General features: G+C 42.9%; 1 protein-coding gene across 6 annotated transcripts in view; it reads left to right on the top strand.

The window, feature by feature from the left end:
* Positions 1–22,245, top strand: part of LOC117397240 (protein turtle homolog B) — a 93,419-nt gene that overhangs the window by 56,936 nt on the left and 14,238 nt on the right. For 4 of the 6 annotated variants that reach the window (XM_059010133.1, XM_059010131.1, XM_059010135.1 and 1 more), the window contains exons 7-17: positions 1,027–1,172; positions 3,746–3,888; positions 4,064–4,204; positions 5,179–5,295; positions 5,994–6,144; positions 8,925–9,048; positions 16,597–16,772; positions 17,110–17,336; positions 18,143–18,227; positions 19,119–19,280; positions 20,599–20,644. In XM_059010133.1, the coding sequence (XP_058866116.1) occupies positions 1,027–1,172; positions 3,746–3,888; positions 4,064–4,204; positions 5,179–5,295; positions 5,994–6,144; positions 8,925–9,048; positions 16,597–16,772; positions 17,110–17,336; positions 18,143–18,227; positions 19,119–19,280; positions 20,599–20,644 (1,518 nt within the window). The remainder of the gene's footprint in view (positions 1–1,026; positions 1,173–3,745; positions 3,889–4,063; positions 4,205–5,178; positions 5,296–5,993; positions 6,145–8,924; positions 9,049–16,596; positions 16,773–17,109; positions 17,337–18,142; positions 18,228–19,118; positions 19,281–20,598; positions 20,645–22,245) is intronic. The other 2 variants (XM_059010132.1, XM_059010134.1) reach the window with 1 other exon arrangement.

The following is a 22,245-nucleotide window of genomic DNA, read 5'->3' as shown; positions in this document are numbered from 1 at the left end:
TCCATGCTCGTGTGTATCGTGTGTAGGACAGGTTGCTTTCTCCTGACATGAATCTCATGTGACACCGCGCTTGTCGCATCACACTCTTCACTGCCGCTGATTATCAAAAATATAGCCTGGAGGCGCAAAGCACCCTCTCATGCGTGCTGCCGCGGCTCTGTGGAATGGGAACTCTTCACTCTGTGTGGGTCCTCATGGGGAGCAGGGCATGTAGACTCTGTAGAAAAGCATACAGGCTGGTTAACCGCTTTGTTACACAGAGATAGCTGTTGAACCTCTGCTGCCTTCAGGGGGTGATTGATCGCTGCAGACGCCATGCATGTTACCTGCAACCCTCTTCTCTGCTTCGTATCTAACAGACAGAGCTTGTGGTTTTATTGCACTGTGTGGAGTTGACAACATATCGAAATGGGGGGTGGGGTGGTCTGTGAAGCAAGCTCCTCTATAGAAACATGAAGGCCTGCTGTGGTAATCAAAATGTATAAAGCACATGGCTTCCATGACTAAGAATAGTCATGCTGCTTCGCTTCCTGTTTTGTAAAACCAGCTGCTGTCCAATGAGTTCAATCACTTAACAGCTCAATGTTCTTTTTTTAATATATTTTTTCATGAGCAATTTTTTTTACTGAAGAATTTTCTTCAGTTGGTCAAGCTACCTACTGCCCTCTAGTGTCAAGCTTTTACACAAACACGAAACTGCTGTTTCACAATTTGCATGCAAGGGATACATTTACAGTACAGTTTCCCTGTCAATTATTATAATTGTTTTTTGTATTAAAAAGTAAAGTGAAAATTAGAGTGCAGTTTTGCGTATCTTTTGCGAAACAGAAACAGAGAATGTTAGAATGACCCTTGCAGCAAAGTTATGTCAGTTTAAGATTGAGACGCATGCACATATGTACTATAGGACTTGAATTCTCAGTGTAGCTAGGAGAAGCGAATACCTAACTAACGGAGAGACCGCATGTGTGAATGAACATCCTCATTGTAGTTTTGTTAATCTTTCCTCTCTCCTTGTTCCGCCAGTGACCTAAAGCTCAGAGTGCGGATCCTGATTGACGGGACCCTCATCATCTTCCGGGTGAAGCCAGAGGATGCTGGGAAATACACCTGCATTCCTAGCAACAGTCTGGGACACTCGCCCTCCGCATCTGCACACCTGACAATAGAGTGTAAGTACCGGACAGGCAGGACGGTTTGGGATAATAATCTGGAACTGTGCCTATTTCATTACGAAGCTGTACACACATGATCAGGTCCATCCAGCAAGGCGAGCAGAAGTTATAAGCCTCATACGCTTTCATACAACCAAACAGCCAAAGCAAAACTATACAGCATACAGTGTGCTCGTCTGTGCTTTTGAGACTTTCTGAAAAAGACATACAGTAATCCTAAAAAAAAAAAAAGTGTTCAGTTTGTTTTAAATGACTTTTTTTTGTAGTGGAAACAGTTGTCTAATTTAATTACAAATTGTATTTCTTTATGTCTTGTCTGTTGAGGACGACAGTCCTAGTTAAACTGGACTTTCGCGTATGCACCCCTCCCCTTCCCCCTTAGATCAAAATAACAAGACTTTCCAACTGTGTGTGGAGATCACTGTAGCGCGCCTGCAACACATCTAGTCAGCACAGGAATTCAAAGCGAGGCTGCTGCTGCTGCTGCTGTTTTTTTTTTTTTTTTTCTCTCCGAAAACCCAAATCGAGGGACACCTTAGGGAAGCGGCCCTCCAGTTAAACAAGAGGAAGACGTCAGCAGGAGCATCCCGTTCCCCTCTCAGGGAGACGCGATGTCCTAATTCAGCAAGAGGAGGAAAAGAGGCGCGCTCATTTACTAAAAAACACCAGCAAGCGCGATCTCATTCCCCAAAGAAAAACCAGTCCAGTAATTCCATCATCAGACGGAAGCGTTGTGTATAAGTAAAGCTTATTAGCAGCGGCTGTGGCTCTAGAAGTAATGGCTGCGACAGGCAGTCTGGCTCAGAGAGTGCGATTTCAATATTCTGTTCAGCAGGAGCTCAGACATTAGCAGCACCGTCAGAGTCAGAGAGGAGAGCCAGGCTTGGCAGCCGTCCAGACTCGGCCCTTTGAGCCGGAGTGCCCCCGAAAGACTCGCTCTGTTTACCGCGTTTGCTGCTGCACGCTCCTCAGAACCCCTGGAGTGCTGGCATGCCAGCTGAGAGGATGTACAGTGGTGTTTTAATATGATCCTGAAACAGAAATGATAGACATGTCACTACCACCTTGTGTAAACCAGGTCCTGGTTCATGTAATACACAAAGCTTGGCTACACGAAAGATTTTAATGGCTATTAAATGTAGATAAGTATTCAAGATCAGCACACAACTCTAATACAAGTAAGCTGGTGATAACAGTATGCAAGAATGTAGTACCTGAAACATGGGGTGTATCTGCCTCCAGTGCACGGCTCCTTATCCCCTAAATACCAGCTGTTAGTTTGCTGTCTCAGGTTCTAGTGGTGAGATGGAGGGGTCTGCTGTGATTCCACCCACTAGCATGTATTGTTCTGGACAGCCGGGTTTAAAATGAATCGCACGCAGATACATACGCTTCAATCTCTTTCCAATCCTCCGTAAAAGGGGGCGACAGTTTGGAACAAGCACGGCTGCCTGTCTGCCAACTGTTCCCAAGCTACAGCGCGTTTCGTCTGCTGCCAAGCTGCATGTTAACGACTTTGTCCTTTTACCCATGAACAGTGTTTTCTGTAAGGTGAGTCATTCAGTTGGAATTGTTGTGTCCGGTAAAGAGACAGGGGTCTGTTTTTTGAGATCGATACAGTGGCACATCTAGTGGACAAGGCACAATTATCACCTGGTTATGAATTAAGTGGATGGCAATCACGTGGTTTCAATGCGCGTTGGTTGCACATTATTGAGGTAGTGTGGATGTTATTTAACCTTGTATTATATTCACTAAATACTTTTAATGACCATGTGAAAGAGGAAGCAGCTGTTTGAGGATTAGGGTGCCGATATTAATAACTTCATTGAACGTGGAACTAAAATCATTAATTTAAAAAGAAAAGGGGAAGATCATTAAGATTGTTGTGACGTTGTCAGAAATCGTTGGGAAATTGAGCCTTCTATTTCAGTAGCTTATGCAGGTCCGCGTCCTCCCATCTGCTTTGGGAGATATGAAGGATGAGTTATTGCATTGGAATTTATTTTAAGATATGATCATTTTAATAGCTCATACAGTATGTAGAACCACAGGCTAGCGAGTATGATAAATAACATTACTGCTTATTGAAGTGGTGCCAGATGCTTCCAAATTTAAGATTATGCAAATATAATGCTTTTCTTTTTAATTAACTTCCTGTTCCATTAAATCATTCTTCAATCAGCAGATGCATATAAAAAACACACTTATTAATCCAAGCAAATGTACCTAATTAGGCCTGCATTCTTCATGGGAAGATAATTATGTACCATTTGTCCGGTATTTTGTGCTATGAATCCTTTAAAGGGATTTTAAACTGTATTGTGTTATTAAGGGTGTAGTCAGATAATATACTTTTCCTTTAATCACTATTTCCCCAGAAACCGTCATTATGCTAATTCTTAAAAGAATGATGTGCTTGTACAAGTGTACACTGATGTAAGCTGGAATTTCCTACAAGTATGCTTGTCTATTGCAGTTTGCAGCACTTGTCAAGGTCGTTCTAAACCTAAGGCTGGTTCTCGCTGCAGACCCCTAACCCTGTCTCTCTTTTGATTTGTCCTGCCCAGATCCTGCCCGGGTTGTGAATATGCCACCCATCATCTACGTCCCCATCGCAATGCCTGGATTCATCCGCTGCCCAGCAGACGCCAACCCACCAGTGACATCGGTCAAGTGGAACAAAGACGGACGTCCGCTGAGAATCGAGAAGGCAAGTGTGGCTCGCCTGTTATGAACATCGTTTTCTTCCTCGAAGATCCTTGCTGCAGTTTCAAACTAGAAACATTTTGACGAAATTACAAATACAGCATTTAGTGTCTCTAGTCTGCGACCACCTGCTTCTGCTTCTCCAGTAAAAAATAACCTTCACCTTTCTGCCCCTCCAGTACCGTGGCTGGAGCCAGCTGGAAGATGGGACGATCCGAGTGGAGGAGGTGACTGAAGATTCTCTCGGCACTTACACCTGTGTGCCTTACAACACCCTGGGTACTATGGGACAGTCCCCCCCTGCCCGCCTGGTGCTAAAGGTAGTGTCTGCTTTTTGCCTTGTCTAAATATCTCTTTGTAAGTGTAGTGGTGGACTTGGTCAAGGCATGGTGTAGTCTATCAAGCCCAGAATTCTGACCAGGATATCACAGCCCACGCTGGTACAAACAGTTATTTTTCATTAGGAGTCAAGACACAGGGTTTTTGCATGACTCACTTTAAATTAGAAAGAATTATTCAGCTGCTGTAGTAGTGCTGCGAAATCACAGTTCCCCAATACAAAACTCATTTAAAAAAAGGTAATTAACTTACTTCCCAAGCAGCTTTTCAAACCAGGGCAAATACAATCGGCACTAGAGGGGCTGTTAAGCTGCACAGCGAGGGGCTTGAATCCATTGCTTCCACACCATGGTCCACTCAACGATACGAAGGCAGCTACCATTGCAATGACTGCTTCTCTCTCCCATGTCTCTGATCTGGTCAGAAAGTCCTTTCCTCTGTGTGTAACACACCTTCACCTGTGTTAGAGCTCAAGGACTTAGCAATGGGGCCATCTCTCATAGCCTGCCTGGTTCCAGTCACTGGAAATCAGTTAGAAGAGTGTCTCCTTCTCAGAGCTGTCGTTGTTACCCCCCCAGCGGTGGTGTGACAGAGAGACGGGGCAAACTTTGTGTTTGTATAATGTGGTCGGATCGAGTAACAAAGGAAGAAATAATAATAGCGAGCAGCAAAAGTGAGGGAGATAATGTACAGCAGTGAATAAAATGAAGACTGGTCTTTAGAGATAGCAGTAACTGCATAGGACACTCTGCTTTATATCTGGTAAAGTGAACTGCATGAATTAAGTTCTGATGGTGTGACTCGAACGGGCAATATTGTTTGGATGTCAGAGAATAAATGTATCAAAATTGCTGAATCGGTACGCTCCAGTATAATTTCAGGAACCATTCCTAATTATAACCGGGTCTCTTGGTGCTAAACTAGACTTGCCTGTCCGTGTTCCTTCTGCTTGCAGGATCCCCCTTACTTCACGGTGCTACCGGGCTGGGAATACAGGCAGGAGTCTGGGAGAGAGCTGGTGATCCCCTGTGCTTCTGCTGGAGATCCATTTCCAGCTATCGCTTGGAGGAAGGTAAGGGTTAAGAGCTTTGCTGATCCATGAAGCATCTAGGCTACCCATAATATTTGAAGACAGGTAGGAGAGGAAACTTTGCAAGTGATAATTTCAAATTTAGATGTGATCTCTGCTGTAAACTCATGACCAAATCTCCTTTGCATAAGGATACACGCTGACGCCACCTGCTGGGCAATATATGCATAACGGCTTACTGAAATGAATTTAAACGACCTGCTTTCAGATTTGAATTAATGACGGTACCCATGGTAGATTTTGAAGTTTGCTACACATGCATTCACTATATATTATGTTGAACACAGTATACTTTCTTAAGAGCAGCAGGGTTGGGGTCAATTCCTGTTTTTTCAATTCCAATTCCACTTCCAATTCCTTTTGAAAATCAATTCTCATTTATATTTTAGAGACATAAGAATCGTTTTTGCTTAACTGCTTTCATTTGAAGCCAATTTAATTGACTAACAGTGACTTCAATGTAATTATTTGTTGCCACTGCGGGAAGCTCGTTTTAACAGAACACTACTAATTGCGATTGTGATCACTGATGTGTTGGAATTGATTAAAAGGGAATGGGAATTGAAATTGAAATTGAAAACCAGGAGTTGATCCCAACCCCGAAGGGCAATGCAATGTGACCCATGAGAGATGCGTGTCAGCACACAGTGCCCTGCTCACCCATGTTGTCTCTTGTAAAGGTAGGGAAGCCCAGCAGAAGCAAGCACAATGTCCTTCCGAGTGGCAGCTTACAGTTCAAATCCCTCAGCAAAGAGGATCATGGGGAATGGGAGTGTGTCGCCACCAACGTCGTCACGAGCATCACTGCCAGCACTCATCTTCTAGTAATCGGTACGGGCTGCGTTTACGATCCTCTTTTAAACGGCTTGGACAGTGGAACCTTGTCTTTGTCTTTGCACCTGTTGAAAAAAAAAATGCAGTCACAATGAAAGGGCTTATCTATCTTTCTCCAACTTTAACTAAGAAATGCGTAGCTGGAGCCAATGTACATCCTTCTCTGTGTTATCTGGCAAAGCAGCTATTTATTCCTGCAGAAGTTACAGCATTGTAGTCTCTCGAAATGTATTCCTGCCTCCCATTTGATAAGATAAGGCTTGGGTACAATGGTTGCTCTCTGTGTACTGACACTGGGCTGTGTTCGCTGGGCAGTCTCTGTTGTTAAAGTTCCAGTTCTTCTGAAATTGGTTTGTTATCCAGATTTATCAGCTCATTGCTATTAGCTGGTGGTCTACGTGATCCAGTGGTCACCTTGCTGTAATGGGATGTGTTCAGTAGTGCTGTCAAGATCTCTCCTCACTGTAATTGGGAGGTGCACCGATTTGTCACCTCCTAGGGTTATCTGCTTGCTGTCATAATATCTCACGAATAGGAAGAGTAGCTAGAAGTCAGTTGCCCCAGAAAGTGTTCTTGCTTTGTGATGTGTCTTGAATATTTGCTTGCTTCATTGGAAGTCCTAACCACTGCATCAGCATCTGTCGACCCCGCTGCCGTCACAGGTTCTAACCCCAGGAGTGAGATGAGATTAAAAGCTCTTTCACTGCTTGTGGAATCAGCCTGGCTGGGGGAGTGAGTGAAAGAACCGTTAGCGCACAGCCTTCTCCCTGTTACATATGTGCATTTTTATTCTCAGGTGAGTAACGGTAATGCATTCAGCTATCATGCACGATTCTATTTAAAGATTTTCCTCTCTGAAAACTGTTGACCCCCGGCGCCTTGTTGTGAGATAAACATACCGTCGCCATCAGCGACTCATTAAGCCCGTCTCCCAGCAGCCTCACGGGTCATTAAATTGTCTCTGTCAAGTCAGTCTGATTTTTCACTAACTTGACGCATGACGTGATGGGCCAATGGCAGGCAGATCAGCTTTAATGATGACATTTGATAATGACCTTTTGGTGGCTTTTAAAATTATGCAGGCAATTAAATCCAAGTTCAGTTTGGCCACTGAAAGCAAGGACTCTGCACCAGTTCGAGTCTGCGAGTCCAAATAGCTATTTACAAATGGATAAACCTGCATCCAATATGTACCTGATAATAGAATTTATTCACAGCTCTCTCTTCTTCCTACAGTTTATTTTCTGCAGTACGTTTACAAACCCCTGTTGTATGCACAGGTAACTTCCTCCAAAAATGGGAGTTGGAGTGATCGAGTTCTTCTAGATCAAATTCTCACTGGGGCTGTCAAGAGTCCCAATCATTCAATCTTGGTCTGCTGATGATGAATACGAACAGGACAGGACTCCATTCACTTCCATGTCCATCCCGATGGCGCACAGAAAGATTGCATTTTAAAGTCAAGCTCCGTAGTTAAGTAGACAACCGTTTCAGCTTGCCCCTTCATCCGTGCAACCCCATTATACTACTTGAAGAGAATTTCTGCTCACAGAAAGTCTCTTCAGGTCTGTGTAACAATGTGACAATAGTGAGTTCATATTGCAATTACACATCTGAAGTAAAGGGGTCCTTTTCATTAACTACAGAAGATTGCAGTGATACCCAATCACAGCATGTTGTTATGGAAACTCATTGTATTTAAATGATCACTTAATCTAATAGCATGTAATTTGGTTTGGAGAGATCTCATGCTTAATTATTACGAGCCTGATGATAAATCATATTCAGTTTTAAAGCTTTGTTTTAAAGATCCGTTGTACATTGTAAAAATAATTATTCCTTTTTATAAAAACCTCATTTCTTTAGCGATCAGTTTTATCTAAGCGTGTTCAGATATAAACCACACTGTAATTCTCCATGTAAAGTGAAACATCAATAAAAATAAATCAGACCAGTTTTATATTTGCTATACGCTACCCTAATACTGTGACGCATACTGTAATATGAATTCAGGTTGAAAACATTTCATTGAAAACTGGGCACTAGACAAACACCGATCGACTTACCATGATAGCAGTCATGCAAGGATGCCTAGAACAGTCATTTTCATTTACAGTCAGGTTGGACTGAAGCTTAGCCACACCCAGCCACCCACCATTATCACGCTTATAGCTTAGTGCTGATACGAAGCAGGAGTAGGTTTTTGTAACCCGTTGATGGAATGAAACCAGAGACCCATGCGTCACGGTTTTTGCTGGTAACCGTGTTCTCAGTGTTAGTTAATCTTTTAAATGTCTTGCTGAGGGAATGGAGGAGGGGTGTGAAGATCCGAAGTGTGGAGGAAACATGGAAAAGGACGCGGAAGGGTTTTCATTTTAATTTCATGCTTGAGCAAAGCTTGTCTGTCCTCCCACCTCACACAACCCCGGCTCCGAACAACCTTCCCAGGGCAGTGAAGTCACCTGTGTGTGTGTGTGTGGGGTCAAAGTGCGTCAGATCAAATGACTTATTTACAGATTAACTACATTCCACTAATTGTTTGTCAGAATACACTGCTCTCTCACACCTTGGCAGCTCATCCCATTTGCAGGGAGGCAGCGTATGTACGTGTTCACAATAGCTCCTATCTGGCTCATTCTTGAGCATGAATTTAACGTTTTTAGTTTATATAGGCACCGCCTTGCTATTGATTTAACCCAGGCCTTGGCACAGTAGTTAATGGCTGCTTCTCAGACTTTGCTCGTTTTCTAATGATGCTGTTTTTGATGGTTTTCCAGGCACAAGCCCTCACGCCCCAGCCCATGTGCGTGTGTCGGCCTCGACTAGCTCTGCCAACGTGTCCTGGGACCCCGGCTACGACGGCGGATTCGAGCAGACATTCTCAGTCTGGTACGGCCCTGTGTGAGTCATCCCAGCATGCTTTGCTTTCTGCTTCTTTCCTAATGACTAACCAACTCTATCCTGCTTCTGTAAGGCTGCATCATGGGGAGGGGGTAGGGAGGGATGTTTTTTTTTATAATACTGTAGTACCGTGGTCTAGTCAATTGCGTGAAGAATAACCGAAACACAAGGCAATTTACTCCAGTGTCATTAAAAAGTGACTCTAATGCAATCACAATAGGAGTTGTTTACACTACCCTGATGGCAGTTCTGTTTTGGGGGAGATGAAACACAGCCGTACAATAGCTCAGCCTCTCCCTCTCTCTCCTTCCCTTTCACACTCTTAGCTCTATCTTGGCAGTGCTTTATCTATTAGATTTATACTCGCAGTAGGCACAACCAGGTACTGGGCTAAGACTACCAGAACTAGTTCTCCATTTTATTTGCTTGAGTACATTTCATAGTTGTGCTGGACAGACAACAACAGTATAATGGCTCAGATAGTAACGTGCACCTATAAGAAAAACAAGATGTGCCCACTGCATATCCAGGGCTGTTAAAATAGAGGTTTAGGAAATGATATTATAAATCCACATAAGCAATATGTTCTTTTTTTCCAAGTGTCAGCGTAATTATCTTCTTATAAGCGTCGCCTACTTGCACGATTTTACAGTATGTAAAAAAATGTGGGGTGGGTAAGGGATTTGGATAATTAATTAACGACAAATTCATCAAATATTTGTGCAATTACAAAGGGCGGCATGCTGGCGCGGTGGTTAGCGCTGCTGCCTCACAGCTCCAGGGTCCTGGGTTCGATTCCGGCCTCAGGGGTCTGTCTGTGTGGAGTTTGCATGCTCTCCCCGTGTTCGCGTGGGTTTTCTCCAGGTACTCCGGTTTCCTCCCACAGTCCAAAGACATGCTGGCTAGGTGGATTGGCCTCTCTAAATTGCCCCTTAGTTGCCCTGCGATGGACTGGCGTCCCGTCCAGGGTGTAGTCCTGTGTCTGCCAGGTTAGGCTCCAGCTCACCGCGACCCTCTATAGGATTAAGCGGTTACAGATAATGGATGGATTTCTGCAATTAGAATATTATGTGATTAGCGGTTATTTAAAAAAATAATAATAATAATTTAGCTATAATAATAGTAGATGTTTGAGCCCAACTATAATCTCCGCCAGTAAACAACATGCTGGAAATGATGTGTAGTACATTAGAAAGTTTTTACTGAGGATGGGCAGTTGTCCAGTTCGCTCTGCATTTAAGTGATGCATGTGAGCAGGATTGATTAGGTGTTTGTAGAAATCCTGGGACTGCTTTTCAAGTCGGCGTTCAAGTTATGTACCATGCAAGACAATGACTCTTCACTAAATGAAGCTAAATGAGATCGTTAGGCAGTGTGGTGAACTGCTAGCTGGTCTTTTCTGAAGCTTTAAATAATTACCGTTTTCAAAGCTTGACTGTTTTTAGAAGTTGTTGTATGGAAAATAAAAACTGTAATTTAAGCTGCAGTGAAAATCTGTTAGACTGTTGAGCAATATGCACTGTTCTGTATTGACAATCTGTTCCAACGCAATGATCTTGAAGATTAATGCAGTTATATTGAATTATAAGAATAAGCTAGGGGCTGCTTTTGTTTCTGCATCTTGTGTTTATACTGTCTCTTCAATGCAACTGCAGCTTTTATTCACAGGAGCCACTTGGAGTACGTAATTGTAGGACGTGAAGCTGTCAGGTTGCACTCTTCATATAAAGACACTGTCTTGTGGACAGGCACATTGAATGGATATTTCCTCTGAAGGGCACATAGAGTGAACTGTTCAATAGCTTAAATACTTTTCCATTTCCCATGTTATCAGCTTGTGTTTGTTGTATCAACCTTGTCCTTGTATTTATGTATTTGTTTTCATTGGTTTTTTTTTTTTATGGTCCTAGTCTGACGATGCACACATAATAATTACCACAGATGAGGGTCGCTGCTGATGGCTGCTTTTTGCCACTGAGCCTGAACTGATTATAAGTGAAATTGCCTCAGCCGTCATTTGAATTGCTTATAAATTCCCCTTGCTGTTCTGTGTGTGTTTGTAATCATTCTTGTAATCAGTTTTGAGTAACGGCATAATGTTTTTTGAGAAACAGAGCCCTGCTACGCTCTGAATGGTTATCCATGGTAGGGGAACCTGAAAAAGCATATAAAATATTTGACGCTAATTACAGTACTCTTTAAGATTCACTGGTATACAGAATGGCCCAAAAAAGGCCTTAGAGTCACTTAACACCTTTCCAGCAATCAGGCTTTATACTACAGTGTAACCATTTGGCATCTGTCTACCACTTTGTTCTATAAATAAGCCATGTATGCACGTTCTCCTACCTTTGGCAGTACAGTTAGTTTACATTTCCCAGGACACACGCGTCCTCTCTCATTAACCCTCCCATGGTTACCGTCAGTCCTTCTGCTTCTTGCAGCTATAGGGGGTTCTAAATGAGCTCGTTAAGATTCTCTCAACCAGTGAACCAAAGCGGAGAGCGAAACTTCTTTGCCTTGAATGTTGTTCTGATAATACTTTACAGAACGCATCTGACGATTTTTCAAAGCACACTATTAGGACAGCAAGCGAACAGACACTTCCCCTGTTTTGCACTTCTGCCATTTGCGCTAGCTGTGTCTGAATAAGAGGGCCGTTAGGGCCGAGCAGTGAGTGATGACTGATTCCTGAAGTCTTTTAACAGCAATCTAGCAGTGTGGCCCAGAAATCCAACTCAGGTTTTAATAATAAATGGCCCTGTGTTTTTTCAAGGTGTTTTACAGTTATTTGAAGAGCTGCTAAAGGATTTTTTTTTTTTTTTTCAAAGCTGAGTTAGCTATAGTGCCTTCTTTCGCCACAATTCACCATAGCCATTCAAGTCCAACAATGTCTGACAATGTATCCGTACTTTATTTCTTACAAATACAATCTGCATACGCTACAAGCATATCCCTTAGTTAAAGGATGTGTTTGACTTGATGCTAGCTCAGAGGATTATGTGGGGGTTTAGCAGTATTGCCAGGGATTTGCCTCTTAAAGAACTTGTTTCAGATTAGAAACAACAGCCTCGCTTCAGTGCCTGTCTAGAGCTTGTTCTAGTGACTGAAACTGAAGCGTGCCAGTCTGCTGGCACCCTGCCCTCTGTCTGACTGAGGATCTACTGCTTGTGCATTGTCTGTGGCAGCAGGAGGTAGATTTTCAAGCCCTGTGCGGTAGATCAACCCTGATCACTGTGTCAGTGATTAAAACCAGTCAAGTTTTTTTTTTTTTTTTTACTTGACTATCTCTTCCACTTCCCGGCTTCTTACCTCTGTGCACAACCCCCATTTCAGCTTTTTCCCTGACTTGCCCCTAATTTGTTGTCTTTCCTACTATCTAGCCATGCTGTGCGCTGGTTTGGCTGGCTTTAAGAAAACAATGCTGACAGTTCTTTATACTGGACCACACTGCCTCCCTGTCCCTCTACTCCACTTACCAGTCCCTCATCTCTAAACACTAAGCCATACTGCCCCCCAAGTCCTCCAGCTACTAGAGTCACAGCCTCACCGATCCCACCAATAGGCTATATTGTCATCCAGTCTCAGCTTTAGCCCCTGGTCCGCACTGCGTCCATTTAGCTCTAACCTCAAGGCAGACCCTCGGCAATGATATCTAACCCTTGTTCTCCTAATCGTTTGCTCATGAACAGCTTGTTCCCTTTGTACTTGCCTGTGTGTCCTGCTCCCTGCTCGCGATGGTGTGTGTTCAGGCCTGGTTGGAAAGGTGACAGTAACCTTGCACGCTGTAAACCTAATTCGAAGGGCAGGCAGAGGCAGTGGCTGGTGGAGCATTGATTGAGAAGGCAGCTCACGTAATGACTTTGAGAGTCTCACTGGCTGCAGAGGACATCGTCTGTATTCAAAGAGAGTCCATCGCTGGTGGATTAAGACGAACTAGCGCTCTAATTTCAAGGTCCTTTAGTGGAGCGTGCGCAACAAATCCCCCTTCTGTTTCGGTTTATTCTCATTCTCCCTGGATGATACGAGCCCTCTGTGGGGCTGGACGAGGCAGCACTTCATCTGCTTCAGATAAAAAGTCAAAACGAGAAAACAAAAGGTAGAATCAGCCCCCATCAGCCTCTTCAGTGCTGCATCTCTGTGTGGGGAGTGAGGTTGTCAAGGTGATCGCTGGTTGTGACACACACAGAAATGGCACCTGTGGAAAGCAACACCAGTGATTATAATGCTCCCAGTTTCCTTAGTTCATGTCACACTTAATAACAACCCTGTCAAATCGCCTACATTCAACATGAGAATCATGTTCACAGAAATTATAGTTTTCATCCGTCTCCCCCAATGCCCTTTTAATGTGCTTTTCATAAGATGAAAAAGCTCCCTGGTTATGTGTCTGTGAATAAGGAGAAACATAATAGGGATCCTCCGTGGGTGGAAGCCATGCATCCCACATTCATTTATATGAAATCCTAACTATATTCTCTTACTCCCAAACTCATTCACTTCCAGTAATTGCTCCTAATTTATAAGCCGCTGTTCTTGTCCGTTGTTAGCAGAGTTAATAAGCATGGAAGCATGCGTGGTGGATGTGTTCTTTAGCACTACCAAGTACAGCATTGATTTTTAAAATCAGTTTTAAGATGCTAACCTTCAGGTTCTTGTCTTCCTTGGTGACTTCCCTTGTCAGTTTGGTTGAATACATTCCCCAAGCAGAACAATTAGCAGAGCACAGTGTTCCCAGCTATGGTAACACATTTGGAATTAATATTGCGCAGTGGTGTTTAGTACCATGATACAGCAATGAATTAGTCTCATACAGTTACCCGTAGGGCAGGACCATTGCATTGCCATTGAAGACCATTTGGTAAAGGTTGGTGATTTGGTTAACTATGAAGGAAGGACGGTTTTGAGTAAATGTAGGTTAGGCTTTGAACCCTAAACTTTAAAATGTGCTTTTTTCAGTACTGATGGTGTAATTTCATCGATGGGTACAGTAGGTGAGGCAGAAAAGGGTTTAGTGTGGGAGATAATTCCAGCACTGGGACAGATCGATTTAGAGACAGTTTTTTCACATTTTTTTTCAAATGTGATTTACCAACAAAACAGTGAAGATCCCGTTAAATAAGGAGAAGGACTGACAGTGTGCGAGGGAGCTTCTTTGCTGTTTGGACGTTCTTTTGCAACATATTTACGATGAATTCAAGTTTCAGCGTGTCTATAAAGAGTGGATTTCGTCTGGCAGTCTTTCATGGACTCGTACCCGCTCAGTCTCTGTTGTCATTTAAATGGATGTTGGTATTTTTCTTATATGCATGGCAGGTTTTTGGTGCACGCATTCTAGATTCTGGTTAGGGTTTGATTTATCAACGAAAAATCTAACATCCATTTAAAGTAGTGTGAGGACTGAGACTGAGAGGCGCATTTACTCCAAAATTTGCTTGATTTAACTTTTTTTTTTTTATAAAAGAGATAATTCTACATAAATGCTACAGAACTTTTGTAAAAGAGTTTTTTCCTCTTTAAAAAAAAAAAAAAAAAAAAAAAAAAATACATTAAGGACTGGGTGTAGCCCCATACATTCTAATGAACAGTGATGTAAAGAAAATGATGTAAGACATAGTTAGCAAGTTTGTATTTGGTATACCGCTGCAGTGTACGTACATGTGCTGTATGTGTAAATGTACCGTACTCTGTGTATACTGCATACATGTTTGTGTTTACAGTATTTGCATATACAGGGGCTGAACAAAAAACTAAAAACACCTGCCATACCACTGTCATTAGGGTGTAGGGCCACCAGTTGCAGCTTCCTGAAACGTGAGTACTTTTGTGCAGTCTTGGATATGGCAAAACCAGCCAATCGAGAGCCTGCTACCAGATTTGTTGTCGCGCCTGAACCTACACTGACTTGCAACAGGGAGATGCAGCTTTTACACATCACATTGCATTGCAAATTAACCAGGCATGCGAGGGATAGCCAGTTGACACACAAAATAAATTGTGTGCTTCTTTGTTTTTCCAGCCCCCCGGTGATTTTAATTCCATTTTAATTCTTGCTGGGATCCTGGGAGGGTGCTGCATTACCAGACATCAGATAACAAATTGTCATATCACCACGCACGACATGCTGTACTCACTCTGGCATGCCTTGCACATCATCGACACGGAATGCAAAGGAATGTCACTCATAAAAAAAGCCTTGCTAACTGCACTCGCTGTAAAAGCACAGCTGCAACAAAATGCATTGCAAACATGAAGTGAGTGCTCTCAGGTGTTAGGTGGTGTTAACTCTTAACCTGCTGAATTCAACGACTGGCATCTATCCAGAAGGCTGTTGGATAATGTCTCTGTGCGTCTTTGCACATCCCCAACTAAAACACCACTTTTGCAGACAGAAATGACACTGATTTAAGTTTTAGATGATTTGCAATCCTATTAATGTAATCTTACTGTACAAAAGGCACACAAGTCTATCAGGTGTATTCATCTGATCTAAACAGTGAAAGATCTTAATACCCCAGGTGCCAATTAAATCATTCAAAAAGGACACTTCAATGACAACTAAGAGCTGTAACTTATAGCTCATAGAGGGCATTTCTTTCTATTACAACACAACGTCAGTGAGCAGTTTTATTATTGATTTGAAAACTAGTTGCGTTCAGATTGATCTTGTTAAGATTTATCTTGGTATTTCCAAGTCCTGCTTCCTCCTCCAGCACAGCTGATTGCCAAGCAACCTAAAACCGCAGTTTCAATGAATGCTCCTCAGCTGTGGTGGAGAAGCTATTGCTTGGGTACTGTCATATACCCACGTTATTCCAGTTTAGAAAACCAAATGCTGTCTAACATAATGAATTCATTACGAACCTACAGCAGCACAAGAAAGAGTTAACACCATCTGGAAAATCTACACTGTACTGCAGTATTGCAGAAAATAATACAGCAGCTGTTATGTAAGTTTGTAGTTGAAGGAAACAGCGTTGTATCACTGACCCGAGTTCTGCCCCAATACAGTCTAGAAGGCGCTACAGGCAGGACTACCCCTGGGGTGAGGAACTCAAGGGTGTGATTTATAAAAGACAGGAGGTGGAGCTAACTTGAGGGATTTGAAATAAAAAACACTATCTACAGGTCAACACGACAAGTCGACTACTGAATCCATAGGGACTTCAGGCGCCTAGGTGTGTAGTTCAGCCTTTGCACACGGCAGTGTAGTTTCTGCAGTACTGTAGAGCAGTGCTTCTCAATGACAGTGGCTAGAGACTCAACCACGTTTTTTGTTTTAACTGGACCTATATTAAATCTCCTTGCACATAAAAAGCCAGTGAGGACTGATTCTGTATCTTTTTATAGTCGTTCTGCTCAACGCTATATATAGAGACACTGCTTTTATAAAAAAAGGGGTTTCAGTTATAAAGAACCCCCTTTTAAACTGTACAGTTGAGAAGCACTGCAGGAGAGAGGTCTGTGTTTTGTAACCGCGTGGCCCGGCTCTGGATGAAGTGGTGATCAGGTCTCCTGTGATTGTGTGCTCGCCTCTCTTCTGCGCAGGGTGAAGAGGGCTCAGTTCGGGCCCCATGACTGGCTCTCCCTCCCCGTGCCTGGCAGTATGAGCTGGCTGCTGGTGGAGGGTCTGGAACCGGAGACGGCGTACCAGTTCAGTGTTCTAGCTCAAAATAAACTGGGCACAGGGCCCTTTAGCGAGGTCGTCACTGTGAACACACGAGGTAGGTTGGGGGGGAAATCCGATTACTCCCATCTTCCACCCACACAGCATTTTGTCAGTAATGCTCAGGGCTGGGATAAATACCTTTTTTTCAATTCCTTTTTAAAATTGATTCCTAATTCCAATTCCTTTTGAAGGACTTGGAATTGGAATTGGAATTGATAGTCTTAAACAACAATGATTGTATAAAATCCTTTTGCCTTACACAGTAGTGAAAGTCATACGTACAAATGTTATATATGGGCTAAGGGAGCCTGGTTTCCTGGAGTTTTCTTTGTACAGTAGAACCCTGTAACTCTTGTACACAGAAATACTTTTTCTTTTTTTTTTTTTCTTAGTATTCCCTATTGTTACCCCTGAACCCCTGGTGCTGCTTTCACCACCAAGGTGCCTAACAGCCAATCGGACGCAGCAAGGAGTCCTGTTGTCATGGCTCCCTCCGGCCAATCACAGCTCTCCGATCGCGCGTTTCATCATGGAGTTCCGCCTAGGAGAGAGGTGGGACATCCTGGATGACTCCATCCCAGCAGGAGAGACAGAACTGTTAGCGAGAGACCTAGTCCAGGTAAAGGCAGCTCTCTATTCATTTCACATTAGATATAGGGCTAACTATAGTGAAATAAATGAACCCTGTACGATAGAGCTGAGCGCTATAAAGTCCTACCTGTATACTCTGCAAATGGAGCCTGGATCTTTTGGCATAGAATAGAACTCTGAATGTAACTCCATTGTGTTAAATATTTCTCTATGCGCTGCGGCCCCCAGCAGGGGTCCCGGACCCCTAGTTTGGGAACCGCTGTGTTTATATGTCCAGTGTAATGACTCTTGTAGCCTCTCTGGACCTCCATTTCGGTGTCATTCGTAAGCTGTTCTGGGACTTCCATATAAAGTTAGGGATTTGTGTAGCACAGAACCAGCCTGTTGGTCCTCTGGTGACCCGTTCAGTATGCAGTCACCAAACACAGTAATTATGAAGAGAACCTTGCACTGCCTTGAAAGTATAATGTATGATCCAGTGAATAACAGGGTTGGTATGGAAAAAAAAGGTAATTGTTTCAATAGAGCCAGTAGTCATGTGGGAGGAGGGGAAAACAGCTTGCTGAAGGTCAACAGTAATTACAGTTAAGCACGCTCGGAATGATACAAACAAATCACCCCAGATCATATTATTTCGGTCTGGGTTGAAAATGTGTTTTTTTTTTTTTTTTTTTTTTTTTTTTTTTAATCAGATGTAATCAAATGACACCCCCTTTCTCTTTTTGATATACAGTATACTGTAATTAAAGTGTTGTGCTGTAGCAGAGATTGAGGGTTAGGTTCGTGCATTTTCAATGACGGGAGCTGGATTTGTGATTGTTGCTGTTGTTCCAGGATTCCTGGTACGAGTTTCGGGTGCTGGCTGTGATGGATGACCTCATTAGTGAACCCAGTAACATTGTTGCAGTTTCCAGCACAGGTGAGGGACTGAGAGACCGACACGCACATCTAGCAGCCTAGCACTGCACCTTAGTGGCCAACTTAGTGGCCAACTGCTGAAACTGGTGATTTTTCAGCATTATTATTATTTGTTTATTTAGCAGACGCCTTTATCCAAGGCGACTTACAGAGACTAGGGTGTGTGAACTATGCATCAGCTGCAGAGTCACTTACAACTACGTCTCACCCGAAAGACAGAGCACAAGGAGGTTAACTGACTTACTCAGGGTCACACAGTGATTCAGTGGCTGAGGTGGGATTTGAACCGGGGACCTCCTGGTTACAAACCCTTTACTTTAACCACTGGACCACACAGCCTTTACCTTATGGCAGCAGTGTGGAGTAGTGGTTAGGGCTCTGGACTCTTGACCAGAGGGTTGTGGGTTCAATCCCCAGTGGGGGACACTGCTGCTGTACCCTTGAGCAAGGTACTTTACCTAGATTGCTCCAGTAAAAACCCAACTGTATAAATGGGTAATTGTATGTCAAATATATAAATAATGTGACATCTGTATAATGTGAAATAATGTATAATGTGATATCTTGTAACAATTGTAAGTCGCCCTGGATAAGGGCGTCTGCTAAGAAATAAATAATAATAATAATAATAATGTAAAAAGAACCAGGGGTGGTCTAGTTTCCAATACAGTTTTATGTTTTGCTATACAACTGAGCAATTAGGATGCTCTGGTCTTGTCTTGTCATACGGAGTTACCTGTTTTAGTATTTATTTCAGCTGTCTTTTGGCATTGTCAAAGATCTTGAGGTTAGTGCGTGTGAGTGACAAGCTGCTGCATCCAGTTGGTGAATCAGTGAACCTGGCCCTTGCAAAACGATTCTCACGTGCCGCATGTCTCCCCATCACGCTCAGATCTCTTCCCTCCACTGGAGGTGCCAGAGGAAGGGCTGGCGAGACCCGTGGTGGCTGGGATTGTTGCCACCATCTGTTTCTTGGCCTCAGCGATCCTGTTCAGCACCCTAGCGGCCTGCTTCGTCAACAAGCAGCGCAGACGCAAACTCAAGAGGAAGCGAGGTAGGCGGGCCGTAGCATGAGAATAGCCATAGTGAGCATGGAACTGGCTTCCGTTGGCTACGTGACGGGGGGGGGGGGGGGGGGGTGTCCTGTGGGGTGTTCTTTTCCCTCTTTGTCTGTGATGAATGCAGTGTTTGTGAAAGGATGACTGCTGTGGAGACTGAAGCCCACTGTTTATCTACAGGGCAGTTGCTGGAGGGAACCCAATATCACCAATCAATTGCTCTTAAATGGGTACTATAGTCTTGATGTGCAGTCAATGCTTGGCCTCTCAATAATGGTGACATTCATTCTCAGTAAATGTGTGATGACTGAGGACTACTGTCAGCAAGGGACTGGTGTCTTTAGTCTCCACCCAGGGTACCCTTGTGATGGATCGTCCCTTGCCAGCACATCATTCACCCCTACTAGGGGGATCTCATTTTAAAACCCCAGATTCCATCCCCAGTACCACTACTCATTCTGCTTTCAGTGATCCTGCATTAATATACACATGACTATCAGCCCCTTGCTGTTGAGACGGTACCTCTATATGCATAGAGAGGTAAATCACACTTCCTCAGGGCTGAGGGGATCTTTTTGCTCAGCACCCAGACCGGTTTTTTTTCTTATAGCTACCTCATTGAAATGTGTTGCTAGAGCCATCCGTTCCAGGAATCTGCTCAGTTAAATCTGCTCTGAACTGATTATAGTAGAACAGTTTTTTTTTTTTCTCTGTGGTTGCCTGGATCTCTTGCAGGAGGTGCTGCAGAGCTGCAAGCTCCGGCAGCAGTTTTTACTGGCTGGTTCTAAGCAGATTGCTGGCATTTTAGTAGCACATCTCAACTAGGCAATACTACTACTACTACAACTACTACTACTAATAATAATAATAATGGTAATAATAAATAGAGACTAATGCATGGGGTAGTTTGTGATCTGGGCATTACATTCTCATTTATCACACACTACCCCATGCAGTATTTTTTGTAATCTCTGGTGAGCAATTCTTTCCTGCCAGAGTTCTAAGTTCTGTGTTGCTTGTAGTTCGCGCTGGGGCTCACGCTCTGGTGTTGATGAGCCTGTGTTTCCCGTAATAACTGGCCGGTTATTACGGGAAATATCAACTGGATGAGCCGATTGCTCAGCAGGTATTGTATAACAGTAACCTCTGAGAGTTAAACGGCGTTCCTGTGCTTCTCACTGATTTGGGATCCGTAGATGGGACCCTTGTTAATACAGTGATTTCGCTGAGCCACCCAGCCCCTCTTTTTCACTTTACCACTGCTGTGACCAAGACGTGCTGGGATACCTGACTGCTTGTTCTTTCTTTTTCTAGACCCTCCCCTTTCAATAACTCACTGCAGAAAAAGCGTGGAAACTCCGTAAGTAATACAACGCAAACAGTTGGATTCTATTCATTTATTTTTTGTGGTTCGCTTCTGTGCTTGTCTTGGAGAAGTCAGACACGGTATAACAAAAGCAAAACCCTTTGGCATCAGTCCTTTAGTGTTTTTCTATGAGGAAATATTAAGAGTTCCCAACATTAGCTGGTTATGTGGGTCCACGTTCCTGCTTCAGAATCCAGTAACTTTCAGTTTAGAATTCGAACATTATTATAGTTTCTTTATGATTATTAAAACAGACACAAAAAAAAAGGTTATAGGTCAACTGATTTATGCACCAATAATCTGACCGCAGTATTGGACAGTGAAGTATTCTCATACCAGCTTTACCAGTTCTAAGAAAAACAGCAACACATTCTCTTGGCCCATTAATCCCAGCTGAATATAACATAATTACCAGTTCTTGCCAGTATGATACCAGAGCTGGCAAAGACGTTCAGCTGCATATAGTCAAACTTCCAATATTCCAGCCTTTGAAAAAGCAGCTACTTTATGAGCAGCTGGTTAACAGAAGTATATATTTATGTATTTTATGCATGTAATATTCATTAATCCAGCTGCAGTCACAGAACTGTGCACAGCGAGGTGGAAAGCAAGCCTTCAGCTGATGTGAATCATTTATTCTTTCATAACACAATATATTTTTCCAATGACATAGCAGGTATTATACACACAGATATTATTATTGGTACAAGCGCGTCGCTCATAAAGAGATTTTCTATTTATTCTAGGCTCTGACAATATTTTATTTAAAAAGCAATAACAAAAAAGTGATTTGGCTGAGCTCTTTAAATAGCAATGAGGGAATTGGCAGAAATGATATTGGATCAGGAATGTTGATTCTGATAAGAGTCACGCCCCTCCTTTATTACAAAACTGCTAAATATGGAAATGTTCTGGAGGATGCAGTGAACAGGTAGAAAATAAAGTGAAGATTATGAAAGGGTATGAGAACCTAGAATGGAAAACACACCTGTAAATACTTCAAACTGGTCACACACAGTGACAACCCTCCCCCCTCCACCACACACACACACTGACACACACTGACAGCGCCCCCACACACACACACACACACTGACACACACACACAGTGACACAAACACACATGCACACACACACACACTGACACAAACACACATGCACACTCACACACACTGACACAAACACACATGCACACTCACACACACTGACACAAACACTCACACACACTGACACAAACGCACACAAACACACACACACACTTAATATCCCCTTCAGTCACTGTGTGCACAATTGTACCAGGTTAAGTTTCCTATCTATGTATCTATTTCATAATGCATATTTTGTTTTTTCAAAGTTTTGGCAGGGCAACTTCTCGAACTCCATAGAGTTCACAGACACTGTTTTTAAAATTTCAAAAAATGTAAATAAAATTGGATATAATAATAATAATAATAATAATAATAATAATAATAATAATAATAATAATAATAATAATAATAATAATAATAATAATAAATACACATTTATAACAAGTTATAAACTTGTGTGTGTGTGGTCACATTTGATCACATTTGCTATGAGGTTGAGGATTGTTT

This window comes from Acipenser ruthenus, chromosome 40, assembly GCF_902713425.1.
Source record: "Acipenser ruthenus chromosome 40, fAciRut3.2 maternal haplotype, whole genome shotgun sequence".
Lineage (NCBI taxonomy): Eukaryota > Metazoa > Chordata > Actinopteri > Acipenseriformes > Acipenseridae > Acipenser > Acipenser ruthenus.
Note: the sequence above shows the minus strand (reverse complement) of the source record. Positions and strands in the feature narration are given on the sequence as shown.